A 27,155-nucleotide genomic window follows, 5' to 3' on the forward strand; every position below is an offset into this window, starting at 1 on the left:
TCTTATAAATTTCTTTTTAATTCTTGGATCTTTAAATTTAATATGATTTTAACTAATACTAAAAGCAAATAAATCAATCTTATATATAAGAGCAAGTTATAAAAAAGAAAATGAGTGCAAGTCATAACAATTGTGAATAGTTAATTTTATGGACAATTTATGGCATTTCAATTTCTCTTTCACTACCACTAGGTAAATAGTTTCTTGGAAAGAGTAAAAGTTAGCAAGTCTGCACACACAGTCAATTTTAACTTTACTATAACTTTAAATTAAAAACCAAAACAGCAAGGTCACAAAGATGATTGTGGCAATAAATTATATTACAACATTTATATAACTAAATTAATATATGCTTGCTTTTTATGAATCATGAAAAATTTTTTGAAAAGAAATAGAAAGTTTTACCATATCACACGAATCTTGGTATTTTCATACCATGAACTTATATAATTATATTTTGAAAGATAAACTAGTTCTTTTTTAAATTTTAATATCAGAGAAAAACAACACACTAAAGGAATCAACAAAATTAAATTTTATTAAATATATGAGAAAAAAATAATATAGTACAATTATACATAAATTTACAATTTCCGTATAGATATAAGTTATATTAGAATTTTACACAAATATAGAATGATATATAAGGCAGTCAAAAAAAAAGTTTTGGCATTCCTAAACTGTTTTTAATCCATCACACTTGCATTTCTTTTTCATTTCTTTCACTAGATGAACAATGTGATCTTTAAGGAAGTCAATTCTCTCATTTTTTGCAACTAGTTGCTTCTGAAGCTTTATAATCTTCTCTATTAACATCTCTTTATCTATTCCAGGTAAATCATTATCGATTTTCTATTATAAAAAAAATATTTTTATTATTCAGCAGCTCCTTACAAAAAAAAAAAAAAAATACAAGAATGGAGAAGTGTCAAGCAGTAGGAAAACATTTGTACCTAGGAATATCATTTCAAGAACAGATAAATTTTTTTTATCAAATTTAACTACCCTTCAGTAACAAACAAATATACTTTAAAACAATCACTACAAGATATTTGATAGAAAATCATTGTTAAATATATCATTATAGTAGAGTTTGACTCATTATTTTTTTTTTAATTATAATTATTATTAACAAGAAATTAGAAGCAAAAAAAAAAAAAATTAGTGTAAGCCCCACTATTTATGCATGTTGTGATATGAAAATAGAATGACAATAACACACTATAAAATGAACTTTCAAAAAATGTAATTTTATCTACTAATCTCCTATCTGTACAAATCTATACATAAAATCTTCAAACTAAATATTTATTTAGAAAATTTTGTTTAATTGGTTGATATGTTCCTACTTGTCATGCTGAAATGTGCTTAACACATTTCCTGGCATTTAAAAAGTAATTATTATCTTATTTTATCCCTTTTACAATAAAAAATAATCATTAACATAACTGGTAATCTTTTCTTACAACAACCTTGAATCAAATATGGAATTCCTTTCCTTGGTGAAAATTATTCTAAGGTAACATCTTAGAATAATAAAATAATGACACACTTACAATTGTATTTTTGATAACTTGATGGATGAAGGTGTCCTATAGAGCTTGCCTCTGCAGCCACACCCTCCAAGCCATTTTCAAAATCTATTAGTAGTAATATTTAGATTAAAAATGAAGATTAATTTTACTTTGATTTATTATTTATCAGTTTCTGATTTGTCACTAAATTAGTTAAGCTTCATCACTTAAAATGAATGGACAAAGGGATAATAATAATTTCCTACAATAATTCATCAACATATTTCTTCAAGCACTGTTTCCCAAGAATAACCAATTTTTCTTCAAGAAATAATAATTTAAACATCTTTAACAACAAAACATTCTTCATACTACTATATTCTTAATTCTTAGGCATAAATAAGTTTATATACTATTTTAAGTATATTTTTATCAGCATTGTTGTGTTACCATTTAATCAATACATCAGTGTAAATTCAGAATGGTTAAAACAGAATTGGAGAATGTGCAATTTGGTCAATTACTTGGCTTTTACAAAAGAAAGTCAAAACTAGCCAAGCCATGGAAGGTAAAGACGCTCTGCTCTTTATGTAATACTAGTCAGATGACCACATGATATCAATTAAAAAATTTCTAGCTATTTATGCTAGTCATAATGTAAATAGGTTAAATAGAACTAGCCTTAAATAACTTTAAAGTTGATAAGTTTTTATTACAACATATAAGAAAGTATAACTTGCACATACTTTTTACTGTCATTAAAATAATAAATAATTTTTCTGATCATTTTGTTTGAGTTTCTTTTCTAAATTTGTTATTTGCATTTCATGTATTTTCCTGGACTTCTATACAAAACCATCGGGTACTGAGGGAGTTAATTTAGGCATTTGCTTCTCCCTCAATTAGAAATGGTTTTGTTTTTCGGCTACCGGGCCGGTACCCCCTGAAGACGTCGGCTTCGGTGGTCATATTTTTATTTTTATTTCCTTCGTTTCCATTATTGCTACTTTTTTTGAAATTTTTGCTGCTTTTTAGCACGTTTTTTTTTCAAAGAAGTTTTATCTATTTAGAATTATAAATATTTGTGTTTTCTTTTAGTACCAATTACTTTAGATGCAGTCCCACCCACCTCAATATGGGCCTGCCTAATCTTCTAACTCCTACTGGCTTAGCAAGAAAGATTTTTTTTGTCGTTCTATTATCATTCATCCTTAAAATATGTCTGGCCTATTTCATACCTTGGACCTTAATATACTTCAGAATGTCTGTTTCTCTGAATAACCCGTAATGTTCAGAGCTAGCTCTCCACCAAAATTTTCTGGTTGATACGAATTCCACATCTGTCTTGCACCAACCACAGTTCTGATGCAAAAGTATCCTCAGTGATCATAGGTTAGAGTCCCCTTGCTGTCAGCTAGCCGTGGGAGGTTCCTTCTTTTTCCTCTTTGCAACGCAAATGTGGGTTAGTTCCATCAAAAAATCCTGCACGAAGGCAATTTCTCATAATACTTGATCCAGGAGTTTCCTTGTCTTCCGGATTGGTTTCAAAATTTCAAGGCTACAGAGTTGAATATTAGTAATCGTAAACCAAGAAAAAAAAATTGGGTCAGCTGTTCAACTATGTTTATAAAAAAATTACCTTTAAATTGACACTGTACATGTATTTGTAAAGGTAGTAAAATATAACATGATTTTTCTTGCCAGTATTTTGAATGTCCGGGCAGCATTAAGTTTAGAATAAAAAAAAAGCAACTTGTTTAGTATTGAATTTATTTAAACTAATAGGCAAATACATCTCCTGCATCTTGCAGAGGGAGGGGGGTCTGAATTATTGTTAGATCAAATAAACTCTTTTGGATATATTTTTAAACTTACTACAGAAAGCAACATTATCAAATTTTTCTTTCGTTTTATGTGATTTTTCAAATCAAGAAATAAAGAAAAGATGACACATTTGGAAAAATTAATTCACATATGAAAAAACAAAAAGCATAAATATTTGTAAAAATTACTTCATTTGATGAAGGCTTTTCATTTAATGACTGAGATGAAGATGAAGGGTACATTGCACTTGCTTTATGCTCATTAGAGCTCATCACATCTAAGGATGCAGCAGAGCTTGCTCTAGAACCCAAACTACTAGTTTCAGTTCTAATACCATTACGAATGTCTACCCCATCTAACCTTCTTTTACATTCTTGAAGTTCTCTCGAAAGTTCCTAACGTCAAATATATCAACATGAGTAATCATACCAACATATATTAAAATAAACTATCATTCACATACACTACTTAATCCTTAACACAATGCTAGATATCACATGTCAGAAAAATTAAAAATAAAAAAAACTATGATTCTTCAAGCCTGCTTTCGTGAGGCAATGACAACTCCCAGCCTAACAGAGGTGTGTAATAATTAGCTCTTAAAGGCATATGGTTATTCTTTCCAATACAGTAAACTCCCGATTATCCAAGGAATTAAGTTGCCTACCTAGCGAGGATAAGCAAATTCGAGGACAATCTGCAAATCAATTAAAAATAACACACATCAATTTTTTTAATAAAAATTATACAATCTTTTATTATCTATTATTAGCAGTTTTCTTAACATTTTCTTTTTTTACATTTTTTTTTAATTGCTGTATGAAAAAGTCAACTTTAAACTTTTTTTGTTTCTTGGTGCTAGAAAGGCAGGAGACTACAATAAAACAGGCACAAGCAGACTTTTAACTTAGGAGTTCATACACTATTGAAAAAAGAAGGCACAAAACAATGTTCAATACATGTGAATTAGTTCTTATAAAAAGTTACTGTGTATGCATGATTTTTAGAAACTCTTATCAGTAACAAAGCTAAAACTAAATAATAGAATTCACTAAATTCACAGAATTAACTAAATTCAGAATTGTTGTTGTCACAACAATTCTGAAATCCTGCATATGGCTGCTAAGTTATTCAAACCTCTGATTCATTCTTTTCTTCATTCATTCCAGGGGTATAAACGTATCAGGGGTTGTATGGGACCATACTCATTTGTTAGTTAACTGTTTCAAAACTGATAAGAGTTCCAAGAATGTGTTACATGTTACAAAAATAAATGACTGAGGATAATTCATTCTTATTCATCATATAAAAGCAAGACAGAAAAAAACATGTTTCTTTCCTTGCTATCTATTAATTGAAATTTGAACTTCATTCTGCATTTGTAGTTCATCAGCTGTAAACCCTAATTCACATTATCTTGCTATTTATGAATATCTCTCCATTTTCACCCTTTCAATTCTCATTTTTATTCAGGTATTGCACTTGAAGCTGCAATGTTTAAAAGCAGACACACTATTTGATTAATTGTAAGCACCTGGGCTACAAACATGAATGTTTGTTAGTATGTTGTTTTCAAAACTCTTAAATAGTTCCATTTTTATGAATTTATTAATCTTCAATTTTAAAGGCTAAGTTGTTTATTATTGCAAAAAAAAGTCAAGTGCAAATAAATCAACCTTGGAAAATCTGGAGTTTATTGTACTAGGAAAACTGAACTTCTTGATTTCACTAATAGTTTTTATTTAACAAAACTTTTTTAGGCTAGGGCTAACAGATTTCTGCTTTACCTACCTTGTTTACTGCCACTGTGTAAATAGCAGGCTAAGTAAAATTATATTTTTATAGTAATACATATTATTAAGTTTTGAATAGTTTTAATCCCAAAATAATTAGACTGATATTTTTCAGACATTAACTTGGGCTTTCATAAGCAAAACTACATCTACTTTATATAAAATTATAACTAATACACTTTTCAATGCAATTTTATCTAATTAGTACAATTAAAACAAGTTTATTATAAAGTTATGAATAATATGCAGATTTTGTAAAGGTTGGTGGTATTGATTATATAACTTAGATTAGAGAAACTGTCTGAAACACAAGAAATTTTTACTAATGTACAGTGTGCGAAAAGGGAAAAATAGGAACCACTCTGAGTAACTCTTGATATAATAACCAGGTCTTCACGTTTTAAGGCACAATTTTAATGGTTCAATGAGTTGACCTCAAATATACTAATTGAATAGTGCAGACGATAATTTACGTTACAAAAGCAGACACAAAAACATATTTTCTCGAAATGAACAGCTTTTTTTCAATGAATTCGGATTTCTAACTCCCAAAATATACGGCAATATAACTGCAATCTGAGAAACATGGTCCCAATAGTTTGGTCAGGAGAGCAATCCAAAGTGTGGACGTTAATTTTATTTTTTGCATATTTCGCCCTATCACAAGAACTTTTTAAGCGAATCAAAAAAACTTGCACACAATTAGGAAATTTGTTCATAAAAACATTATTCCACGCAAAAAATAAATTTTAACAAATATTTATCATTTTATTGAACAATAGTTGAAAATTTTTGAATTGTAAGGTACATAATTTTTTACATCATTTTAAAGTATGCAATCTTACAAGGAAAAATACAAAATTTAAGCAAGTTCGGTTGAATAGTTCCTGAGAAATCGAATTTTAAAGAGGTCATATATTTAAAATTTTATTTATCGAGAACTATTCTAACAAATTTGTTTAAATTTTGTATTTTACCATGAAAAATTCTAAAATGCCATAAAAATTTTATGTTTTAGAATTCAACATTTTTTTGACTATTATTACATAAATAACAAAAAGTAATAAAGATGTACTAAGATTTATTCTTTTTCATGGAACTATCTTTCGATAAACAAATTTTATAATTACGTGCAAAACTTTTTCAATTCACTTAAAAAGTTCATGATATGTAGTGAAATACGCAAAAAATAACATTAAGGAGTCAAAACTTTGGACTGCTCTCCTGACCAAACTATTGGGACCATATTTTCCAGATTTTGGCTACCCCCTATATTTTGGGAGTTAGAAATCCAAATCCATTTAAAAAAAGGTATGTTTCTGTGTCTGTTATCGTAACTTAATATATCATCTGCACTAATTAATTAGCTTATTTGAGGTCACTCCCTTGAACCATTAAGAATGAGTGCTAGAATGTGAAGGTTAGATCATTAGATCAAAAGTTATACAGAGTGGTCCTCTTTTTTTCTTTTGGTGCACTGTACACCACGTTTTGAAGTTTATTAGAACAATTTTATACAACTTTTGTGAAGAAAATTTTTTAATCAATGTATAAGTATTAGCCACTCATGTTGAAAGCTTAGTAGAATTAAATAAATGTAGTCCATTGTGTTGCACTTCATATTTTTTGTGTGTTGATGTAAAGTGTTTTTGTCAATCTGTTAAAAGTGTTCTTGTTAACCGTTAAAAGTGTTCTGTTAACTGTTAAAAGTGCTCTTGTTAACTGTTAAAAGTGTTCTTGTTAACTGTTAAAAGTGTTCCTGTTGTAAAGTGCTCTTGTTAACTGTAACTTACATTAATATAAAGGTTATTCAAATCTAATAATTCAGACTACTTAGCACAATATGTAATATAATATATTAGTCTAAAAAGTTAACAACAGCATAATTCATAAGAGACTTATTGGGAGCAAAAAGTCAAAGATCATTCCTTCTTTATTATTTTTACATCAGTAATAGTGATGTTTTCCTTATTAGTAATTTTATTAACTACAATTCCACAAATTAATTTTTATTTAATTTGAATAATAAATCAAAGAGCAGTTTTTTAAATAAAATGTGTCAAATCTGATCTTTTTAATATTAGAAACTCTAAGTAGGGAATAGAAATTCATTTGAGTGATTTATTATTAAACTATTACCAATAATTATTTTGAGAATGTGGTTTGAAATAAATTGAATAAAAAAAAACTATTTTGATTACAATTGAAAAACATACATACATAAAACAAAATAAAGATTTTAAAACAAAATTAAAACTGAACACCTGAACGATAAGTAAAGCCCAATAAACAACTTTTTTTAAAACAAATTTCTTGTATTTGTACATTAAAATACAAATTCTACTAAAGTGTAATATCACTAGCTGAAAACTCTGGAAAAAAAAGTTTTTCCTTATAATGCAAAATAAATTAAGCATAGTATTAAATAAATTTTTTTTAAATAAAAACATCAAAAAAATTTATGATTTCAAAGGTTTCTTGAAATACCTTAATACTGGCAAGATGTCGTCGTTTTAGAACTCTATTTTCATTTTCAGATTCATCCAACTTCATACTAAGCTTTTCAACTAAATTTAACACACAAAAAGTAAAATGAAAAATGATGCGATAGTAAAATAAAAAAATTTAAGAAATACAAAAAATAAATAAAATAAGAAAAACTAAGAAATTAAATTCAGCATAAAATTTTAAATGTTTCATGAGTTTAAATTTAAATACTTAAATCAGACTTAAAATGTTTATCTGTAACTTTAAATGATCATTGTATTAATAAAATGTACAACAAAAATTTGCTTTATAAACAGTTTTTTTTTTCTATCTGTATCTCAATTTAAAAACTTCCATGGGTTTAAATGGCATAATTGTCCTTCTATCTTAAAGGCAGAAAAACTAACTTTTCTTTTATTTGTTACCAAACATTAAATAATAATAATGCAATTGCTCTTTAAACAATCTAATGATTAGCAGAAACTTTGATTGGAAGGTTTTAAATTTGGAAGTCATAGTTAATACAGGTACTTAGAACAATTCAAACAAAAATAAAAAACACTCATTTAGTTCTACAAGCATTGAACTTCGAAACTTACACAATGAATAATTGCTGTCATTGAAAAAAATATGCATAGATCAAAAATTTAAAAAAAATTTTAATACAGCTGACTCAAAACTCTTTAAAAAACCAAATTTTGTAATATAACACCATTATTTAGCTTATTTCATTTCTTTAGAATTAAGAAATTAAAAAATATAATTTTATAAGGGGAAAAAAAGAGAACAACTTTATTTGCAATAAAATCACTCTCTTCTCTAAAATTAAATATAGTAAAATACAATCAAGCCTCTTTTACACAAAATCAGTGGAATTATCATAATTATTTCATGTTAACCAAATTTCGTACATCAAGAAATGCATCATGAAGACAATTTATTACGTATTATTAATACATGTTATGTACTACGTTAACGTATGCAAACAATACTATTATGAGCCAAACAAATTAAAATAAGCAAGCATAAAAGTTTTAATTATTTTATTTTTACTACTTTATTTATTTAACTATCTGCTACTTCTAACAAAGGAAGAAAATAGAAATAGCATTCCTCAAAATGAATGATAAGGATTTTATTCACATGCTTATTATCTGTGCTGTGTCCAGTTTCCTTTCATGTTAAGCGATAATCAGTTTGAAAATTTCCTGATAAATATGTAAAATACATCAATAATTGATTGCTGACTCACTCACGGTACCAAACATGTGTTTCACCTGTATTAACATTTTTTAATTTTTCCTTCATGCAACCTATGAGAAGTAACTGATTATTGAAATACGGAATCAAATTATAAATGGTAAATTATGCATAAAGAAAGAAAATAAAACTCTATTACAAAGATAAATTAGTGAATGATCCTTCAATAAGCTGTTCTATAATTTTCTTACTTATCAAACTCTTAATTGGATTCAAATCTAAAGAAGAATTATTCTTAAATTTTAATATTCTCTTAAAAACTGTTCTCTCATTAGATTAGTTTGGTTTATATTTATTAAAGCAAATTTTTATAGTTTGAGAAAATAATCTTAAAACAATTTCGACAATGCTAAGGTAAAGATTAAAATGCAAAATCAACTGAAGAAAGTTTACACATAGTTTTGAGCACAATTTTTATCAAAATTAAATGACGTTTTCCTCAACACTGATAAATATCATTGTATTTATTATCAAATTTATTACTGCTTTTACACTAAAATATTTAGAGTGCACGGATTAATTTATCATTGAGCTACCAAGAAAAATTATGAATCCTGAACACAAAATTGATTTAAAAAATAATAAAACTTATTATTAATCAGTTTTTAATGTTAATTAATAAGTTGCAAAATAGTATTCCTAAAATAATGCAATTGCAAATAATTTCACACTTGAGATTTTGAATACCTTATTTAATTTAGAAGTATTTTAAAAATGGTAGAAAAGTATTTTATTTAGAGTAAAATAATGAATATATTCATTATTATATTATTCTTGCCATTATTATTCTTAACATGTCTGCAAAATGTTTCTTTTACTTTTTCAAATATAAATCAATGACAATATTATGAATTTTATTAAAGAGCATGTAAAGTAAAATTTAAATATAGTAGTTGTAAACAAAATCTAAGATTATCGTACCATTTTTAATTTTTTCTGCTAGTTTTCGTGCTAATAGCTGGCCTTCTTCCTCATGTTCTTTGTGAACTCTTTCTGCTTCAGATACCTATACAAAACAAGAGAATATAAAATTTTGGAAAAAAGAAATATTAAGGAACATTTATAAAACATACATTTATTTTATTGTTGTATCATTTTTCTGCTGTTATTAATTTTGTAAGTTTATGCTTTTTGAAGACAGCTAAAAACAAAATAATAAGCATCAAATATAGCTTACAGACTGTAAGTATTTTTCTTGATAATCAGCAAGTTGTTGCTTGACTTCAGCTAATTCTTCTTCTAGTGCTTGAGCCTATTCAATAAAGAAAAAGTAATGAAGTATATCAATAGATCAATGATAATAGCACATCTTATAAAGCTAAATGTAAAATTTGAATAATTTACAGTTAATTATCAAACACACAGAAATTTTCCAAGGCCTAATATTCTTCTTGACATAGAAAATATGTATTTTAAAGGGACTTTTCACAAAGAATTATTAACTATTGATCGTATAAATAATAAACACAAAGATAATTATAAACTAATTACACTTTTATAAATAAAAAATATAAAATCTATCTGTTTCAAAGTCTGTCAGGCTTCATCATAGTTTCAGTCAGATAAATGATATGACGCCCAATGCAAAACTTGTAAAGCAAACTATTGCAGTGCATATTGTAATCTTGTTTGCTTGTGTCTAAAATTATAATTGACACTACGATGAGAAGGAAAAAAGAGGTTAGAGCTCTTTAATGGTAATGCACAACTACTACTAATTTATTAATAGAGAAAGAATAAAAATTTTGAATAAGAAAAATTATAAGAAAAATAAGATATATAATTTAATGAAAGACTCATAAGGCAATATTTTCTTAGACAAAGATATTAATAGTAACATAAAATTAAAATTTGTACTTATTTGAAAAATTGAATGAAGAGATTCCATTTTTATGTTTTAAATTCCAAATTATCACCTTAATTTCCAACAAACTATAAGCAGACTGCAGTTTAACATTTGTGTCTGTGACACCTTCAGTAAACTTTAAAAGTTCTCCCTCCTTTACATGGCAAGCATTCATATCAGATTGTAGTTCAGCATTTGTTGAACGAAGTCTCTCAACTTCTTTCAAGCTTGCATTTGATTTCTCTTTTTCTCTAGAAATTTAAAAACATAAATGTATGAAATTAGAAATAACAAAAAATGAAATATTTTTAACAAAAACTTTTTTGAAATAAAAACATTAAATTAAAAAAAATTTCTCATTTATAAACAATGCCAACTGTCACGAAAAATTTTGGAGTAAGAATAAAAAATAAGCAAATTAGTACCTTTCTAACTGTAGCTGTAAAGTCTCCATTTCAGCCAGACGAGCAGTTAAATCAACAACTTCTTGTTTTAATATATTTTGAGAATCTTTAAGTTTACTTAAATTTTGCTCATACTCCAGTCTCTGTTTTTCTAAATTATGAATCTAAATACAAAATTCCAAGAGTAAGTAATTTAAAACAAAAATTAAGGTAGTTTAAAAATATTGATTGATGTTGTTTGAAGAAAACTTTTTTAAGAAGCAGTAGTATTACAAATAACAAATTTTTTCAGCAAATAGAAACTAAATACAGCGAAACCTCGGTTAAGCGAACTTTCTTGGGACCGAAAAAATTTTCAGTTTATGAGAGTTTTTCATTTACAGGCAGGGTATCCTAGTTAACAAGTTTAACGCCAAAAACTCTTTTCAGAATACTTTCAAATATATAGAAATAATTAAATAATCTACAATATCCATCTAGAAGGATATTTATTTAAACTTCAAAAAATATTTTTTCTATATACAAAGAATATATGAAAAAGTTTGATATAAATACATAATTCTAGATGTAGCTACAAAAAAATAAATTTTCATATTAACACAGATGTTCGAGTTGGTCATATGATACCGAATAGGAGATTTTAGTCCTCAGTCGGTTTCAATTATTAAGTTTACACTTCCTATCACTTGATTACACTACCTATCAATGTATGCCTGTAAGGCATGAGGACCTATGGAGTTAGTTATTCACAATTGATCATCTATCAAAAGTCTGAAATAAATGTTTCCTTTATATCAACAACTCAAAGATTATATTTCTGTTCCTTTTTTTACCCCAGCTGTGCTAAATATAGTCTTCAAATTGATAAGAAAATGAAAGAAATTTTCAGAGGGGAAAAAGCATTGAGAGCATTTAAGACTTCATTTTAACTTGAGGGGTCTCATAACTTGCATTATACTGATGAAAAGATCAAAAGATGGTGATGTCGGAATTATTTGACAAGAGCAGTATCGTTTTTTCTCTTTTCCTTGCAAATATAAGGCAAGGTGACAGGAGAAAGATTGATTCCCTAATAGTGAAATAGCTTAACAACATTTATGGTTATGGATAAGGCAAAAATTTACAGGCTTTAAAAATGGTGAAAAGTTACTTTTTTTTTTCTTGCAAGCTAAAGCAGAAAGTTATTATTTTTTTTTTCAAATTTAGAAAAAGTAGTGTCCGGTTTAAAGAGATATACAATAACATTTAAGGGCAAATATTACTGTCCGTTTTCGGTTACACGAGTGCCCGCTATGCAGAGAATGTACATAAAGGTTTATTCATAAAAAATCCATGGGGAATTAAAAATATGTCCATATTGAGAGGCATCTGTTTAGGAGGAATGTCCATAACAGGTGGTTTCACTGTATCTTTATTATGATATCAATATAGAATGAACAATTAACATACTAGATATAAAAAACTTCTAAATAAAAACAAAAAAATATGATAATTGTTTCTGATGAAAGAAATAACAAAAATGTAGTGCACTAAGCATTTAGAAAGAATCAGCATAAGTTATAAAATTTAATACAAGAAATAAACCAGTCACACAATCTTCCCTTAATTATAGCTGGTAAAAAATAGATATGTATAATTTGAATATTGCCCTCACTTTTAGAGTAAGAGAACTATTTTCTTCCATAGTTGATCTTTGTTTCTTTTTTAAAGCTTCTAATTCTTGTCTCAACAGCTGGTAAACCTAAGTAAAAATATTAGTAAAAATTTTAATTTTTTTTCAAAAAGTTAAACATTGAGAAAAATGTATTATAAGAAAAATTATAGATGACTGAAAAAAATGACAAAACTAATGAGAAAAAGTAGAAATATTCAAGATCAAAATTACAGGTTTTGTAGTCAATGAAAAAGAAGAACAAAAAATCTAATCTTAATGCTATCAATAATAATAAAAATAATCAATTTACAACTTCAAATGCAAAATGCTAAAAACAAATAAATTTTTTTAAAATAATTAATTTAATCTTTCTTTATCGCAAAAATTAATAAGAAAGAGAGATAAAAAGAGAAAATTTAAATATAATGACATACCAAATTAATGTTACCTTCAAATTTATACAGATATTAAAAAAAAATTATTTTAAAAAAATGCTAAACTAACACAAGAACATTTTGTCATGTAGGGATACATGTATACAATTATAAAAAAAAAATTAATTGAAGAAATCAATAGCTCAACTATTTAAGAACATAAATTTTTTAACATTATATTGAAAATCCAAAAATTAACAATAAAATGTTGAATACTGCAGTAGTTCCTAAACTTTTTGTGTCAGAGAACCCTTTAAGTCAGAAATCTTTCTTCAGAAACCAAAACCTGCAATACTTATTAACTAAAGTAAATATTTATTATAAAAATAATATCTCGAGTAATTTACTTCAATGATCTTTGATCCACGTGTTTCGAAAACGACAAGCATTTCAGGTGAATAAATTTTTTACCTCATACAAGTTTTTTCAATAACATAAACAAAAAGTGAACCATGAAAGAAAGGTAACTGGTAAGTAAAATGTATGTAAAGGAAAGTATTGGAAAGGCAAAAGGTATTTTAATAAGGAAGGAGGAAAGACAATCATTCAAACTTTGAATCAAATTTACAGAGAGCAAAATTTTGATAACATCAAAAAAAAATTTATATGCACAAAAAAACCCTTGCAAAACATTGACACAAAAATTTAGGAAACAAACATTCAAGTAAAAATTTTTTTAAAAATGAGATGCGTTACCTGCTCTTGGTCACACTTTTCTTGTTTTTGTACTTCCAACTCAGTTTGCTTTTGTTTAAGTTGGCAATCAAGTTTAACAGATTTTGTTTCTTCTCCTTCCTGATAACATTTTATCATTTCTTGACAATCCCTACGAACTTGCTCAGCTTCTTCCTTCATCTCATTCAATCTTTGAGTTACATGATCTAATTTTGCTTGAGTTTCCTTCAAAATAATTTGGATTAAAAAGTTTAACTATAAGGCAAGGAAAAATATTAATCATTAAACATAACATTCAAAATAGAATATAGAATTGTTCTTAAAAATTATTTCAGTAGCATCACTTTCAAATGAATTAAAGCATTAAATTGGAAATTTGCTTAGAAAATATTGCTTTTTAACGTTTTCTCAGTTTATTGCACATTTTTAACTTTTAAAAAAAAAAATTGTGTTTTTCTTTTTTTTTTTTTTACTAAAAAAAAAAAAAGAAGAAACTTACTAAGTTCAAACTATTTTTTATAATACATTAACATTGAAAAAAAATAATAGTTTAACTGCATGCAATTTTCTAATAGATAAAACAAAAATTAATGCTAAGAATTAAGCTAGTTGGACACAGATATAAAATTATTTTTATCTTCTATATACATTGTGCTCAAGCACAACATGGTATAACTGAACATAAGGAAAATAAATTCATACTAATGTCATTATCATGATGTTGCTATTTTGGGTAATGGCTATGACAATTTTTAAAAATTTATTTCTTTCTTTTTTAATAAAACTTACACCACTTTTATTTTATTATATTTAAGTAAGTTAAACTATCATAATATGTGATCTATTATGTATTGGCGTAATAGCTCAATGATAAATATCACAACATTATTTAAATAATACCATTAGCACTTACACTCAATTAGAAACCTTTGTCTTAAGAAATTGATATTCAAAACTGTTTCTAAAATTTTTAACAAGGAAAAAGAACAAAGAATGTCTCAAGTTTATGAAATTGTTTATTTAAACACTTTCAGTATCAATCTTGTGCAAACCTGGATTACATAATGAGTAGCAAGTCACTTATTCATGCAGGAAGAGATCTCAACATTTATGCAACCCTTTACATAGTGGAAAAATAACTACAACTTAACACACTTAATCAACACACTTAAACACATAATCATGATTTTAATACTGAAAACTGTTCTTACAATGTTTTGTCATTCTGTTAAACATAGTGTTTTTGAATAGCATATTGCATTTGCCTGCATTTCGTTTTCATAGGCAATGCCTATGAAAAAAATTTCTTACGATTTAGCTACCTTCAGTACATAAAGGATATTTGCAATTTAGGTATTTAGTTGTATTTATTATTCAGTATATAGTTGATTTAAAGCTTAGCATCTTTATTTTTTTATATTGTTCATTACTTAACACTGTTCAAGCTTGAAATTGTTTAGGATGAATATTAAATTTTCCTTTACCAGTTTTAATGACAAGAACTCAAATTTTTTTTTTTCCTTAACAGAGAAAAAATATTTGTTCAACACTCTCTTTCATATTCATGTTCAATTAATTAAGAAAATGTCTTTCTCCTGCCTTTTCAGCCTCACTGCTGTCAAGCTAAAAATAAAAATGCATACATAGCTTACACAAAGACTTTACTGATGTCAATGATAACTGTACATGTCAATCAGTTAAGGTAATATAATAGAGAATAACATCATCCAAAATAAAATTTTTCCACTTTTTCAAACAGAATTAACAAAATTAAGAATTAAAAACCACCTAATAAAAATCCCGTTCACTGAATAATAGGACATTAATACTAAAAGGCATTTCTATAACATTTGCGATTTTCTGAAATTAGACTTTAGACTTATTAAAAAATTAAGTTCGGTGAATCTACTATAGTATATGTAATTAGTATATAATAACATCTATCTAGAAATAAGGTGATAATAAAAGAATTGTTAAAAACTTTGTCTAACAACTAAAATTCCCTAAACAAACACTAACAATTATAGGAAGACACATAAAAATAATTATGATGCATTCCTTGGGATACAAAATAAAGGTAAGCGGCATCCCCTGGGATGCATAATAAATGTTATGATGCATCTCCTGGAGATGCATAATAAATGTCATGATGCATCCCCTGGGATACATAATATAAGTTATGAATCGTCTCCTGGGATGCACAATTCTACAATGCCAGGTTTTTTTTTTCAAAAAAACTGTGTGCTAGCAAATAAGATAGTAAGATATGATGGCAAATATAATTAAACCAATCTATAAAAATAAATAAAGAGGAACAAAATTTCTTTTTCATCTAATTAAAAGTCTTTTCCTGACTTGAAATTCTTCATGTTTTTCAATAAACAGAATAAAAATATGCATAAAAGTGCATATTTATAAATGAATAAAGAGGTAGAGAATTTATCCTCTGCTACACATTGCAAATATTTTCTTTTCTTTTAAATATTGGAAATTTTTACTTCCCACCTATCCCTAAGTTTTTTATTTTTCAAAACTTCATTTGCACAGTACCAATTTATTTCCTTTCAATTTCGAATTTGGAATTTTTAATGATTTAGAGTTTTTAAAACTTCAGCCAGTGCTTATTTGAATTCTTGAAAATTTTATTTTTAACATTTATATATAAGAGCTAAGTGATTAAAATTGAGAATATTTTACATTTTTATTTTTTACTGAATTAATATTTTATTATTTTTTACAGAGTTTTTTTCAGTCAATATATTTTCTTGTTTTGTTATTCATGTTTATGATAGTTTATTTCATAATGTTGCAGATTAATACAGCCTTCTGCTTCTGGAAAAAAATATAGATGTGAAAGATGAATACTAATTCAAGAAACAGAAAATGTGAAGACAAATTGATTACAGATAAGAGGGCTGTCTCAAAGAAAATGAAGTCAAACTAGATAAGTCAATAAAAGAAAAATTAAAGTAAATCTCCTTATAGAACTGATCAAATAAACAAGCTTACTCAAAATTTAACAGATGAAATAGTTGCTACAATCAAGTTTTTAATTTTCATTCTAAATCTGTTAAAACTCAATTGTAATATTTTTCATTAGAAATAAATACAAACAAAAACTTATTGAAAATAATGTATTATTTTATTATATTTCCTAATGGCAGAGGTGATTGTGGGCCCAACTCAAAAACCCTGAAAATTTCTTGAGTAAAATCATTCAAAAAATTAATATCTTTATAAATTTAAATCATTGAAATTTTCAAAACATGATCTTCTAAATGAATTATATGCAGCATAATTTAAATGAATAGTTATGTGTAAGTTTACTTTTATTTCTAATCACATTTATTATTCTAAGAGAAAAAATATTTACAAATGAAAGAGATGCCAAGTATAAATTCCAATTCTAATATTTTTAAATAAAACATACAAGAATTTTAATATATATATGTGATCGATGATTTCTTGAAACTTCTGGACTTTGGATTTCCGGAAACTTTCGGATCGCACTTAGCGAAAAATCCGGAAATCAGGATTTTTTCCGGAGCACAATCACCCCTGTAATGGAAACTCAATCATTTCATATAACTTACTCATTTTTAAAATTCTTCTGCATAAGTAACATAATATTTAGCTTTCAGCGATGCTTGTTTTTATATCCTACCTTAGTGAAGTGTTGTTTTAAACTATCTAATCAGCATTATGAATTATTGCATATAATAAAGAATATTGTTTGTCTAATCTTTTGAAAAGGTCATCGAACTTCAATATTTTAAAGAATGCTAGTATTTAAATTTTGGTTATAAGTCATGTTAAAATTATTACTCAAACAATTGGTAATCATACTTTTAGCATAATCATAAAATATTTACTTTTTACGCGCATCTTTTAAGTAGATTTATATCATTTCAAATATGAACTAGCCTTCAGTAAAAAAGGTTTCAAAAATTTGGATGTCTTCCATCTAAGAACCTATTCAGGGGCCTGTCCAGGCCAAATTTACTACCGTTTAGTGGTACCTTCACAAATTCAACTTCAGGAAAAACAGTAATTTCACAAAATAATTTTTCTTAAAATTTTACTTTTGTATCCCCTAAAAAACGATAAATCCATATTTTGTGTTAATTTTTAATGTTTTCTTTTAATTTTCACAAAATAGGTACCTCTCAGAAAAACCTAGACAGACTTTTGCTATTGTTTTAAAAGTCTAGAGAAATCAAGGAATAAAATGGGAAAATATAACTAACTAAACAAGGGAAATGGATCTAGAGTATTTTTTGAAGAAAAAGTCATAAATTTATAGTAATATTAAAATAAACTAGGAAAATATTTAAAAGTAAAAATTACCTGGTGAGAATTCATTTCTGTTTTTAAGTTATTTTGCAGCCATTTTATTCGAATCTCTCGAGCATTAAAATCTGAGTTCAGCTTATCAAAATTCTTTTGTACTTTAGCTATTTCAACCATCTAGAGGAATTTGAAGAAGGAAAAAAAAAAGAAATAAAAAACACTGTTGTTATGACATATAAAATCATTTCATACACATTTGAATTCAATTTCAATTTTAGTGGCTGATTTTGTTCAAAAAATATTTCAAAAAAACTTTATGTTTTAATGTTTCTTACATTTAAACTCATTGGTTTAGATATTAAGAATTGAAAACCTTTGTAAGTATTTTTTGTTAAGGGAATAAAAATTAACTAAGAATTATAAATACAGTGGACTCTGTTTTTAAATTGAATATACATAATACAAATTCGCTACAAGTTTTAGAAAATTTTCAGTTAATCCCAATGTTAAATTTTTGAATTGAGAATTATTAAAAATATACCTAGTTTTTAGAGAAAGATGAATTTATTCCTTTAAATGTTTTTAGTTTTCCCCTTATTCAATATCTGTAATTTTCTATACTCATTTCAAACTATCAGCTGAAACTATCACAATTAATATTTATTCACTAAATTTAAAACAGAAACAAGATACATTACTGAATTTCGACTAAAACAAGATTTAAATTAAAAAAATAATCCGATGTAAATATAAAAACTAAAGAATTATGATTAAATTATTACAGTACAGAACCCATTATCCGGAAATCAGAAAACCGGAAAACCAAAAAACCGGAACGAAATTAGATAAATTTTCGCGCCATTTTCAAAAAAAAAATTTTTTTTCCTCATTAAGATTTTAGGATTTTTTTTTCTTTTCTGAAAGATGTTTACCTTACCATCATTTTGGAAATAATCATTAGTGTATTCCTTCATCGTTTTTTCTTCTTTTTAAGATTATTTCCAAAAAAACATTTTTTTTGTTGGGTTTAACAATAAACAAACGGCTTTTTGTAGCGATTCAGAAAACCGGAAAAATCAGTTATCCGGAATAGCGATGGTCCCGATCGTTCCGGAAAATCAGTTCCCTACTGTATAAGGTTACAAAATGATTTGCAAACAATAAAAATAAATATCTTGTGATAATAATTCTTATTTCAATATTAAGTTCATTCAAATAGATATAGTATCAAATAACTGTGTTAAATCTCAATCAGCATCGAACAAATTTCAAAACAGATTAATTAAAACATATTTCAATTAAAAATAAAATAAATATAGCACATACTTTACTTTCATGCAAAGCAGACAACCGATTGTTCTCTGAGTTAAGATGTTTTACTTTAGCCATTAAATTATCCCTCTCTTTAGCCAAATCTTTTAACTTTTTATCCATTTCTTGACGTATCTTTTTCTCTTTGATAACTTCTTTCTCACTATTTGCATAACGGATAACCATTGTTTCTTTATCTTTCCGGAGAGTATTACATTCTTTTGATAGCTAAATGAAAAAATGAAGTGCCTTACTATTTTTAAATAAAAGTCATGAATGCAAAGAATGAAGTTAATAATATATAAAAAATATTTTATAATTTCGAACAAGCTCATTTGGATTAAAAATGGTAAGTATAAGGTCAGATGATATGTCTTTCAACTTTAGTGCACTTTCTTGATGAGAGTATTAAACAAATTTATTCTTTGTTTTGAAAATAAGGAAATCGAAGATGCCATAATATCTGAAAATTGTGGAATAAATCTTGCTAAATATTCGCCATTTCAAGTAGCTGTTTTTAGTTCAGTTTTGTTTGCTGGGCTTCTGAAATTTTGTATGGCTTTTATCTTGTCTTAATCTGCAGTAAAATATATTGAGCAAAAACAAAGACTGATGCTATGTAGAAAAACAAAATGCAATTTACCGAGACACAAAGTGAAACATAGAGCAGAAATACCAAAAATTAAAAACCTAAGCACATCACAGAAAGGTAATCAAAAAATTTTACAAGTGTTACCAAACTGACTAGGAAAACTTCTAGTATGGCTACAGATTATTACTTTTAACAAAATATGCTAAAAAAAAAATTATTAATGAAATAAAAAGAATACCTTTTCAATACTACTTAAGAAATCTGTCCTTGATTCAGATTCAGCTTTCTTAAATGCTACCTCTTGAGCATATAATGCTTTCCTTAACTGTGCTATTTCATTTTCCATCATAGCATTTCGAGCTTCTAATGCCTTAAATATTTCATTCATAGTATTATCTGGTCTGAAAATCAGAAAACTTGATATTTATTTTTAACTTATATAAATTTTATAACAAAAATGAATTTTTAATTAAAAAAAAAATAACACACATAGATATGAATGAAATTTAAATATTAAATCATATTTAAATAAATCATAATGAGAATAACATTAATTCAAGGAAAAAATGTTAGAAAAAGACTAGACTAGACATTAATTTGAAGGAAAAAATGTTAGAAAAGACTTATTAGATCCCAAGTTTTTCTTTTCTTTTTTTTTTCTTTTGCAGTTAGAAAAGTCTGTTGGGCAACAATCAATATATAGGTGAAAAGAAAAAGAAAATATTATAGTCGATTTTAGATTCACACTCTACTATTATAAATTATACATGCAATATTGATATTATATTCGATGATTTGAACTACCTCAGAAATTCAGAACTTTTATAACCATAACAACATTATTTCTAATAACTAAATAATTTAATTAATTAAAAAAAAATTCTTGCTTCTTTACGGCAAAATAAAAGAACATTTATATTTATAATTTCTAAAAAAATTTATATTAAAACTATTTGGTAAACATGTTAATTACATCTATAAAATATATTGTTAACAAAAATTTTCTTAATATGTCTTATTTTAGCATTAAGGAAATTCTAAAGTTAGAAGAAGAACAATTTTTTGAGATGATACTAAAAATAGCACAGTTTTGAAATCTTTTTACAATTTTCCATTTTTAACATTTGCTGTTTAACAAAATATGGCATATAGAGCATTTTCCTGACATAGCAATACTTTTTTGAATTGTGCTAAAGCTGAGAAATAATATTAACAACTTTTTAAGCAAATTTTTTCAACATTAACATTAAGGGCAATTTTCATAAAGTTAGCAGGCAAGAGTAACTTGAAACGTCAAAATAAAATTGTATGTCCATAATTTTTTGTTCATTTAAAAAACAAAGCAAACTATTGTTTTTATTATTTTTTTTTGCAGTACACACATACGCATTAAGTTTTCATCAACCAAATATGTAAGAAACAATAAAAATAGTCGACAGTCAATAAATTATCTTCATTTTTCAACAAATAAAAAATAAATATGCTTTATAAATAGTCAGCTGTTCTGCATCGAATAATTTTAATCAGTAGAATATTTTTATTTTCTTAACAAGATTTGATTCTCAGCTGGCAATAATTCTTAATTTTCTTTTAATAAAAATTTGACAATAATTTAAAAAGGAATTTCACTTTAAAGGAAAACATAAATTAAAATACTAAAACAATTGATTAGAACACTCCATAACAAATAAATCGATGCACCAAGAAGGAGTTGTCCGATTGAAACAAAAATTGGTGGATAGGAAGACAATGTACAGAATAGTAAATGATTAAAATTTCAGAACAATTTAATAATTTATTGCAGAGTTACAGTAACAAGTTCAATAAGGTGTTGATCCGCCTCTAGCCTGGATACAAGCTGCCACACGGCATGGCATAGACCGATAAAGCTCCCAGATGGTCTCTTACGGTATTTCCTGCCAAATTCAATCCAATTGTCGAACAAGGTCATCAACATTCCGTGCCAGATGCAATCGCCTTCCCATCATATCCCAGACATGCTCGATGGGAGAGAGATCAGATGATCTAGCAGGCCAAGGAAGAGTTTGACAAGCTTGCAGACAGTTCATAGCAACACGTGCCGTATGTGGTCTGGCATTGTACTGCTGAAAAACCAGCCTAGGGAGCTGCAAAAGGAACGGTAGCAAAACAGGTCTTAGGATGTCGTTGACGCACCGCTGTGCAGTAAGTGTACCTTTAATGACGACCAAAGGGGTCCGGCAGTCAAAGGAAACGGCACCCCAGACCATAATGCCTTGTTGAGGGCCGGTGTGGCATGCAATAGTGAAGGCAGGACCCCCCCCCCTCTGCCCTGTGCGTCTCCAAACAAGTCTTCGATGATCGTCAGGACACAGTTGGAAGCGGGATTCGTTGCTAAAGACTATGCGTCCCCAGTCGGCATCATTCCAGCCATATCTGTTCAAAACATTCATGCATACAAAATTTCAAAGCAATCGGATGATTGCTTCGTGGTGTGTCAATCTTTTTGTTATAGAGTGTATATTAATGGAAGAAGAATATACATGGTAGCGTAAAAAATAAGATTTTGAGAAATTTTAAAATTTAATTAAATAGTTGGTAAAATAATTTTGCGAAACATGCGCGGACTGGTAATTAATAAATTTATTTTAAGATGCTTAAAAATGTTGACTATGCATTCGTATTCATAATTATAAAATATATCTTGAAAAAAATTGATAAACATATTATTCCAAATCTATGCATACGTTTGAAATTGTATCAATTATTGAAAGAACAAACTAAAAAAAAATTAATAAAAGCTGATGTAAAAAACTTATAAAAGCTGACATTCTATCAGAAACATGATTTTATAAAACTAAACATTTGTTGAATAAAATGCTTTTATTCAAATCTCCTAATTAAATTACAAATAGATTTTTAGACGACTGAAAAGAAACATTATATTTTATACTTTGAAAGAAGTAAAAAAGAATTAGCAATCGGTAATTAGCGAAAAAAATATTAATCAAATTTTACTCTATGCGTGCTTATGTCAAGTTCCTTGTAAGTTAACCACATTTAAATATTTCTTCATCCTCGCCAAATTATTTTTTTAAAAACAATTCATTTTAATTTTTCTCGGCTTCTACCCAATAAAAACTGTTGAAACTTCAGATTTCGCAATAGAAAAATACTTAGATTAATATGGTATGAAAGATTTTATTTCAAAATTTTTTCACCCACAATTAAATTTAATAATAAAAAAATAATAAATAATTATTACAAATTATTTTTGACATGAAATTATATTTGGGTAAATGGGTTTTATAAGTGAGTGCAATTTTTTTTTAATTCCTTAATTTGTTTTAAAAATATGATAAAAAATGCAAAAAGTGAAATTAACATTAAGGGGTCCAAACTTTGGATAGCTCTCCTGAAGAAACTATGAGGACCATATTTCCCAGATTGCGGCTACACCCTATGTTTTGAAAGTTAAGAATCAAAATACAGTAGGGAACCGATTATCCGGAACGATCGGGACCATCGGTATTCCGGATAACTGATTTTTCCGGTTTTCTGAATCGCTACAAAAAGCCGTTTTTTTTTATTGTTAAACCCAACTAAAAAAAAAAATTTTTTTTTTTTTGGAAATAATCTTACAAAGAAGAAAAAACGATGGAGTAATACACTAATGATTATTTCCAAAATGATGGTAAGGTAAACATCTTTCAAAAAAGAAGGAAAAATCCTAAAATCTTATGAGGAAAAAAAAAATTTTTTTTTAAAAATGGCAGGAAAATTTATCGAATTTCGTTCCGGTTTTTTGGTTTTCCGGTTTTTCGATTTCCGGATAACGGGTTCTGTACTGTAGGTTAAAAAAATATATGTAATATTCAGAGAAATATATATGTATTATTCAGAGAAAGTACGTTCTGTGTCCGATTTTGTAACTTAATTAATAGTAAGCACTAAATAATTTGCATATTTGAGGTCACCCCCAAGAACCATTAAGATTGACACTTAGTATGTGAAAATTCCATCACTACAACGAAAGTTATTCAGGATGATATCTTTTTTTTTTTGCCCACTGTACCAAGCACAGAGGTATATTTAAATTGGGGATAAATGTAACAGTCCAAAATTTATTAGCAGAAACTTCAAGAAAATATAGCTATTTCTAGCACTCAAATACAGCTTCAATAACAGTGTAGTACAGTAAAACAAGAGCTTCACAATCTCAGAAAGGTCAATGATATAACTCAGGTCAAAACACTACTAAGATTACAACTTTCAAGCAGATTACAACTCTGACAAGGCACAAACCTATTTATATAGGCTTGGCAATGAAACATTGCAACTTTCTGCATGATTCCAGACGATTCTCATATAACCTCGAAAATATTTGTTGTATCGCTTTGAAACGCAAAGCTTTCAGCATTATAATTTCGTTGCCAACATGATCGCAAAGTTGGTAAATCGAGTCTCCAAAATAATAATAATAATACATTAGACATTATTTCCTCTCAAAATTTGTTAAAAATTACACAACTTTCCCGTTAATTTTCTAATGAAACTATTTTAGGCATTCATCTGAGACAGTCTGAGACATTCAGCGTCATAACCAAAGTATATTCACAAAATTAGACACATATTTACAAATTCATAACAGTATGAATATTTAAACTGACTCGTAAATAATATGATATACAGATTTCAAAATTCTCCATAAAACTAAAAAATAATTTTTTTTTTTTAAAACAAAATAAAATTTGAAGAAACAAACTTTCTAGCACTATATTTTAATTTGTTTAAATTTGAACTATTCTTATAAAACTTTTTGCTAAGCAATTGTATAGGTCCTTTTTGGTTTCTTATCAATTCACACAGCCCATTTGGCTTGATTTCTTTTTATCATTCTATAAAATTTAAATATTTTTTACTTGAAAAATAATAAATATACTACCTTGCATATTTCATGCTATTTTTTAATAAACTTTCAATAATTTTTTTTTAAATTAAGAAATTATTAATTTTAAATATTTGTTAATTGAAAAATATATTGCCTTTAATATCTCATGCTCATTTATTCTAAAACAGCAAAAAACTAATTTTAAAAAATTAAAACAGATTTACCTTATAATAATTCATTGAAATTACTGCTAGAAAATGTGTATACTGCTAAATAATAAATATAAATAAGGCTGAAATACCACATTTTTATATATACTGCCAATCAAGGTAAAAAACTAACTTTTACATACATGCACTTTTAAAATAACATTTAGATTATTAAATATTGAATGATAGTAAGTGGAGCTGTGAAGTAAAAAATAAGCATATTCAAAATCTTTATTATATTTTTTTTCATCATGTTTGCATATTTATGGAACAAAAGAATATATTTTGATCTAGTTAAAAAAGATTTATGAAAAATACTTTTTAATGACTTAGTTACTGAATTTGAGAGGAAAACATTATTAAACCTTTTGTTTTAAAAAAAACCTGGTTCAAACAAAAAAAAAATTTATTATTTTTTTAAAAAAACTTTTTTTTTTCAAAAAAAAAAAGTTTCTTACCATGGAAAACATTATGAAAAAAGCTATACTTTTATTTCCAGTTACATAATTTAGCTAGTATGCTGACAGAAAAAAAAAAAAAAAAAACAGCAATAAATATATTTTAAAGTTAGTAGGACTTTAATAATAAATTTTTAAAAAAAAAAACAGAATTACTACTCTAAATATGTTTAAAATAACATTTTGATACATTTTATATTACAATAACATTTTGATTCGCGAAAATCTGCGACCAATGGTCGTGAGATACTCTGATTTCCATGAAATATTCGCGAAAAAAATCACATAGGGTGACCTGGGGTAATTCCTGATCAAAAAATGCAAACATCTATTTTGTGAAAAAACTATTCAAGATAGAATTTTAATATTTTCTGGAAGTTTGAGGCTATATGAGATGAGTCCTATGCTACCTTCTTTTGTTTGAAAATCTAATTAGAATTTAAAAGATTTTAAATTTTTAGTGATCAAGAATTACCCCTTCTCTTGATCAATTCTGGGGTAAATCCTGATCATTTCTGGGGTAATTACTGATCACCAGTTTTTATGTAAATAGGCTGTTTAAAAATAATTATACAACGGTAATTAACAAATAAGACATTAAGATCAAACAAATAAACCAAAAAGATATGTTTAAGCAGCTAATAAAACTGTTTATTTAAAATCAGGAATAAAGATTAACACTTCAGCTCTGGCAGCAGCTCTCACACTGAAATTTTCATTTTCAATCAATAAAAGAAATTCACTATTTTTGCTTTCTAGAAGCATAGTATCCTTTTTAAGCTTATAATTTCTCACCATATTTATATAAGGTTAATTTATCAACTATAAAATTATTCTAACAATGTACACACATAAATTTAAGATAGAAGCAAGGTAAGACATGCTAGAAATGGTGCATATCAGAACACATTTTTCTTGTATACAATTAAAAACAAATTTTGTGATTATAGTTAAAATATATTTTATAGTTGTTCCACTTAATAAATATGAACTGTTATTTAAGAAAAGACAATTGACTATTTATTAGCTATTTTTTATACTATTTATAAGAAGAAATGACAATGATCAGGAATTACCCCAGTGATCAATAATTACCGCATCTGTAGGGGGCAACATTTGATATAGTTTCCTATAATCAATTATAATGTTTACAGTAGATGTGAAATAATTAAGCAAAAGCCTACACTATTTTTATATCAAAGAAAAAGAAAGTAACTCAAAATATTTATTATTAAGAGAAGGAGGGGGATCTTTGCAGAAATGTGCACATTTTGAAACCCATCTTTGAAATGGAAAATACAGAAAGCATTTTAAAAGATACTTATTTTGTTAGATTAAACAAAAAACTGTTATTAAGTAAAAGTAGTTATACTTTAGTAAAGTGAACAAGCATTCTTGTCCATGTCTCAAATTTAAAAAAAATATTATTTTTTTAAATAAAACTCAGGTGATCATTATTTACCCCAGAAACAAGAGTGATCGTGAATTACCCCGGGTCACCCTGCCCTTTTGTTTTTTAGACCAGATAGAGTGA

General features: G+C 26.7%; 1 protein-coding gene across 2 annotated transcripts in view; it reads right to left on the bottom strand.

The window, feature by feature from the left end:
- Positions 1-517: 517 nt before the first annotated feature.
- LOC107450924 (coiled-coil domain-containing protein 186) overlaps positions 518-27,155 on the bottom strand; it is a 28,902-nt gene continuing 2,264 nt past the window's right edge. Inside the window, exons 3-14 of one of the 2 annotated variants that reach the window (XM_016066867.4) lie at positions 20,323-20,485; positions 19,508-19,720; positions 18,239-18,358; positions 13,913-14,116; positions 12,783-12,869; positions 11,150-11,292; positions 10,795-10,975; positions 10,056-10,130; positions 9,800-9,884; positions 7,619-7,698; positions 3,527-3,733; positions 518-852 (exon numbers count right to left, since the gene is read on the bottom strand). In XM_016066867.4, the coding sequence (XP_015922353.3) occupies positions 676-852; positions 3,527-3,733; positions 7,619-7,698; positions 9,800-9,884; positions 10,056-10,130; positions 10,795-10,975; positions 11,150-11,292; positions 12,783-12,869; positions 13,913-14,116; positions 18,239-18,358; positions 19,508-19,720; positions 20,323-20,485 (1,735 nt within the window). In that variant the 3' untranslated portion in view covers positions 518-675. The remainder of the gene's footprint in view (positions 853-3,526; positions 3,734-7,618; positions 7,699-9,799; positions 9,885-10,055; positions 10,131-10,794; positions 10,976-11,149; positions 11,293-12,782; positions 12,870-13,912; positions 14,117-18,238; positions 18,359-19,507; positions 19,721-20,322; positions 20,486-27,155) is intronic. The other variant, XM_043043973.3, reaches the window with a different exon arrangement.

The sequence above is a fragment of the Parasteatoda tepidariorum genome, chromosome 11 (genome assembly GCF_982258835.1).
Source record: "Parasteatoda tepidariorum strain Cologne lab strain chromosome 11, Ptep-v5.0, whole genome shotgun sequence".
Classification (NCBI taxonomy): Eukaryota; Metazoa; Arthropoda; class Arachnida; order Araneae; family Theridiidae; genus Parasteatoda; species Parasteatoda tepidariorum.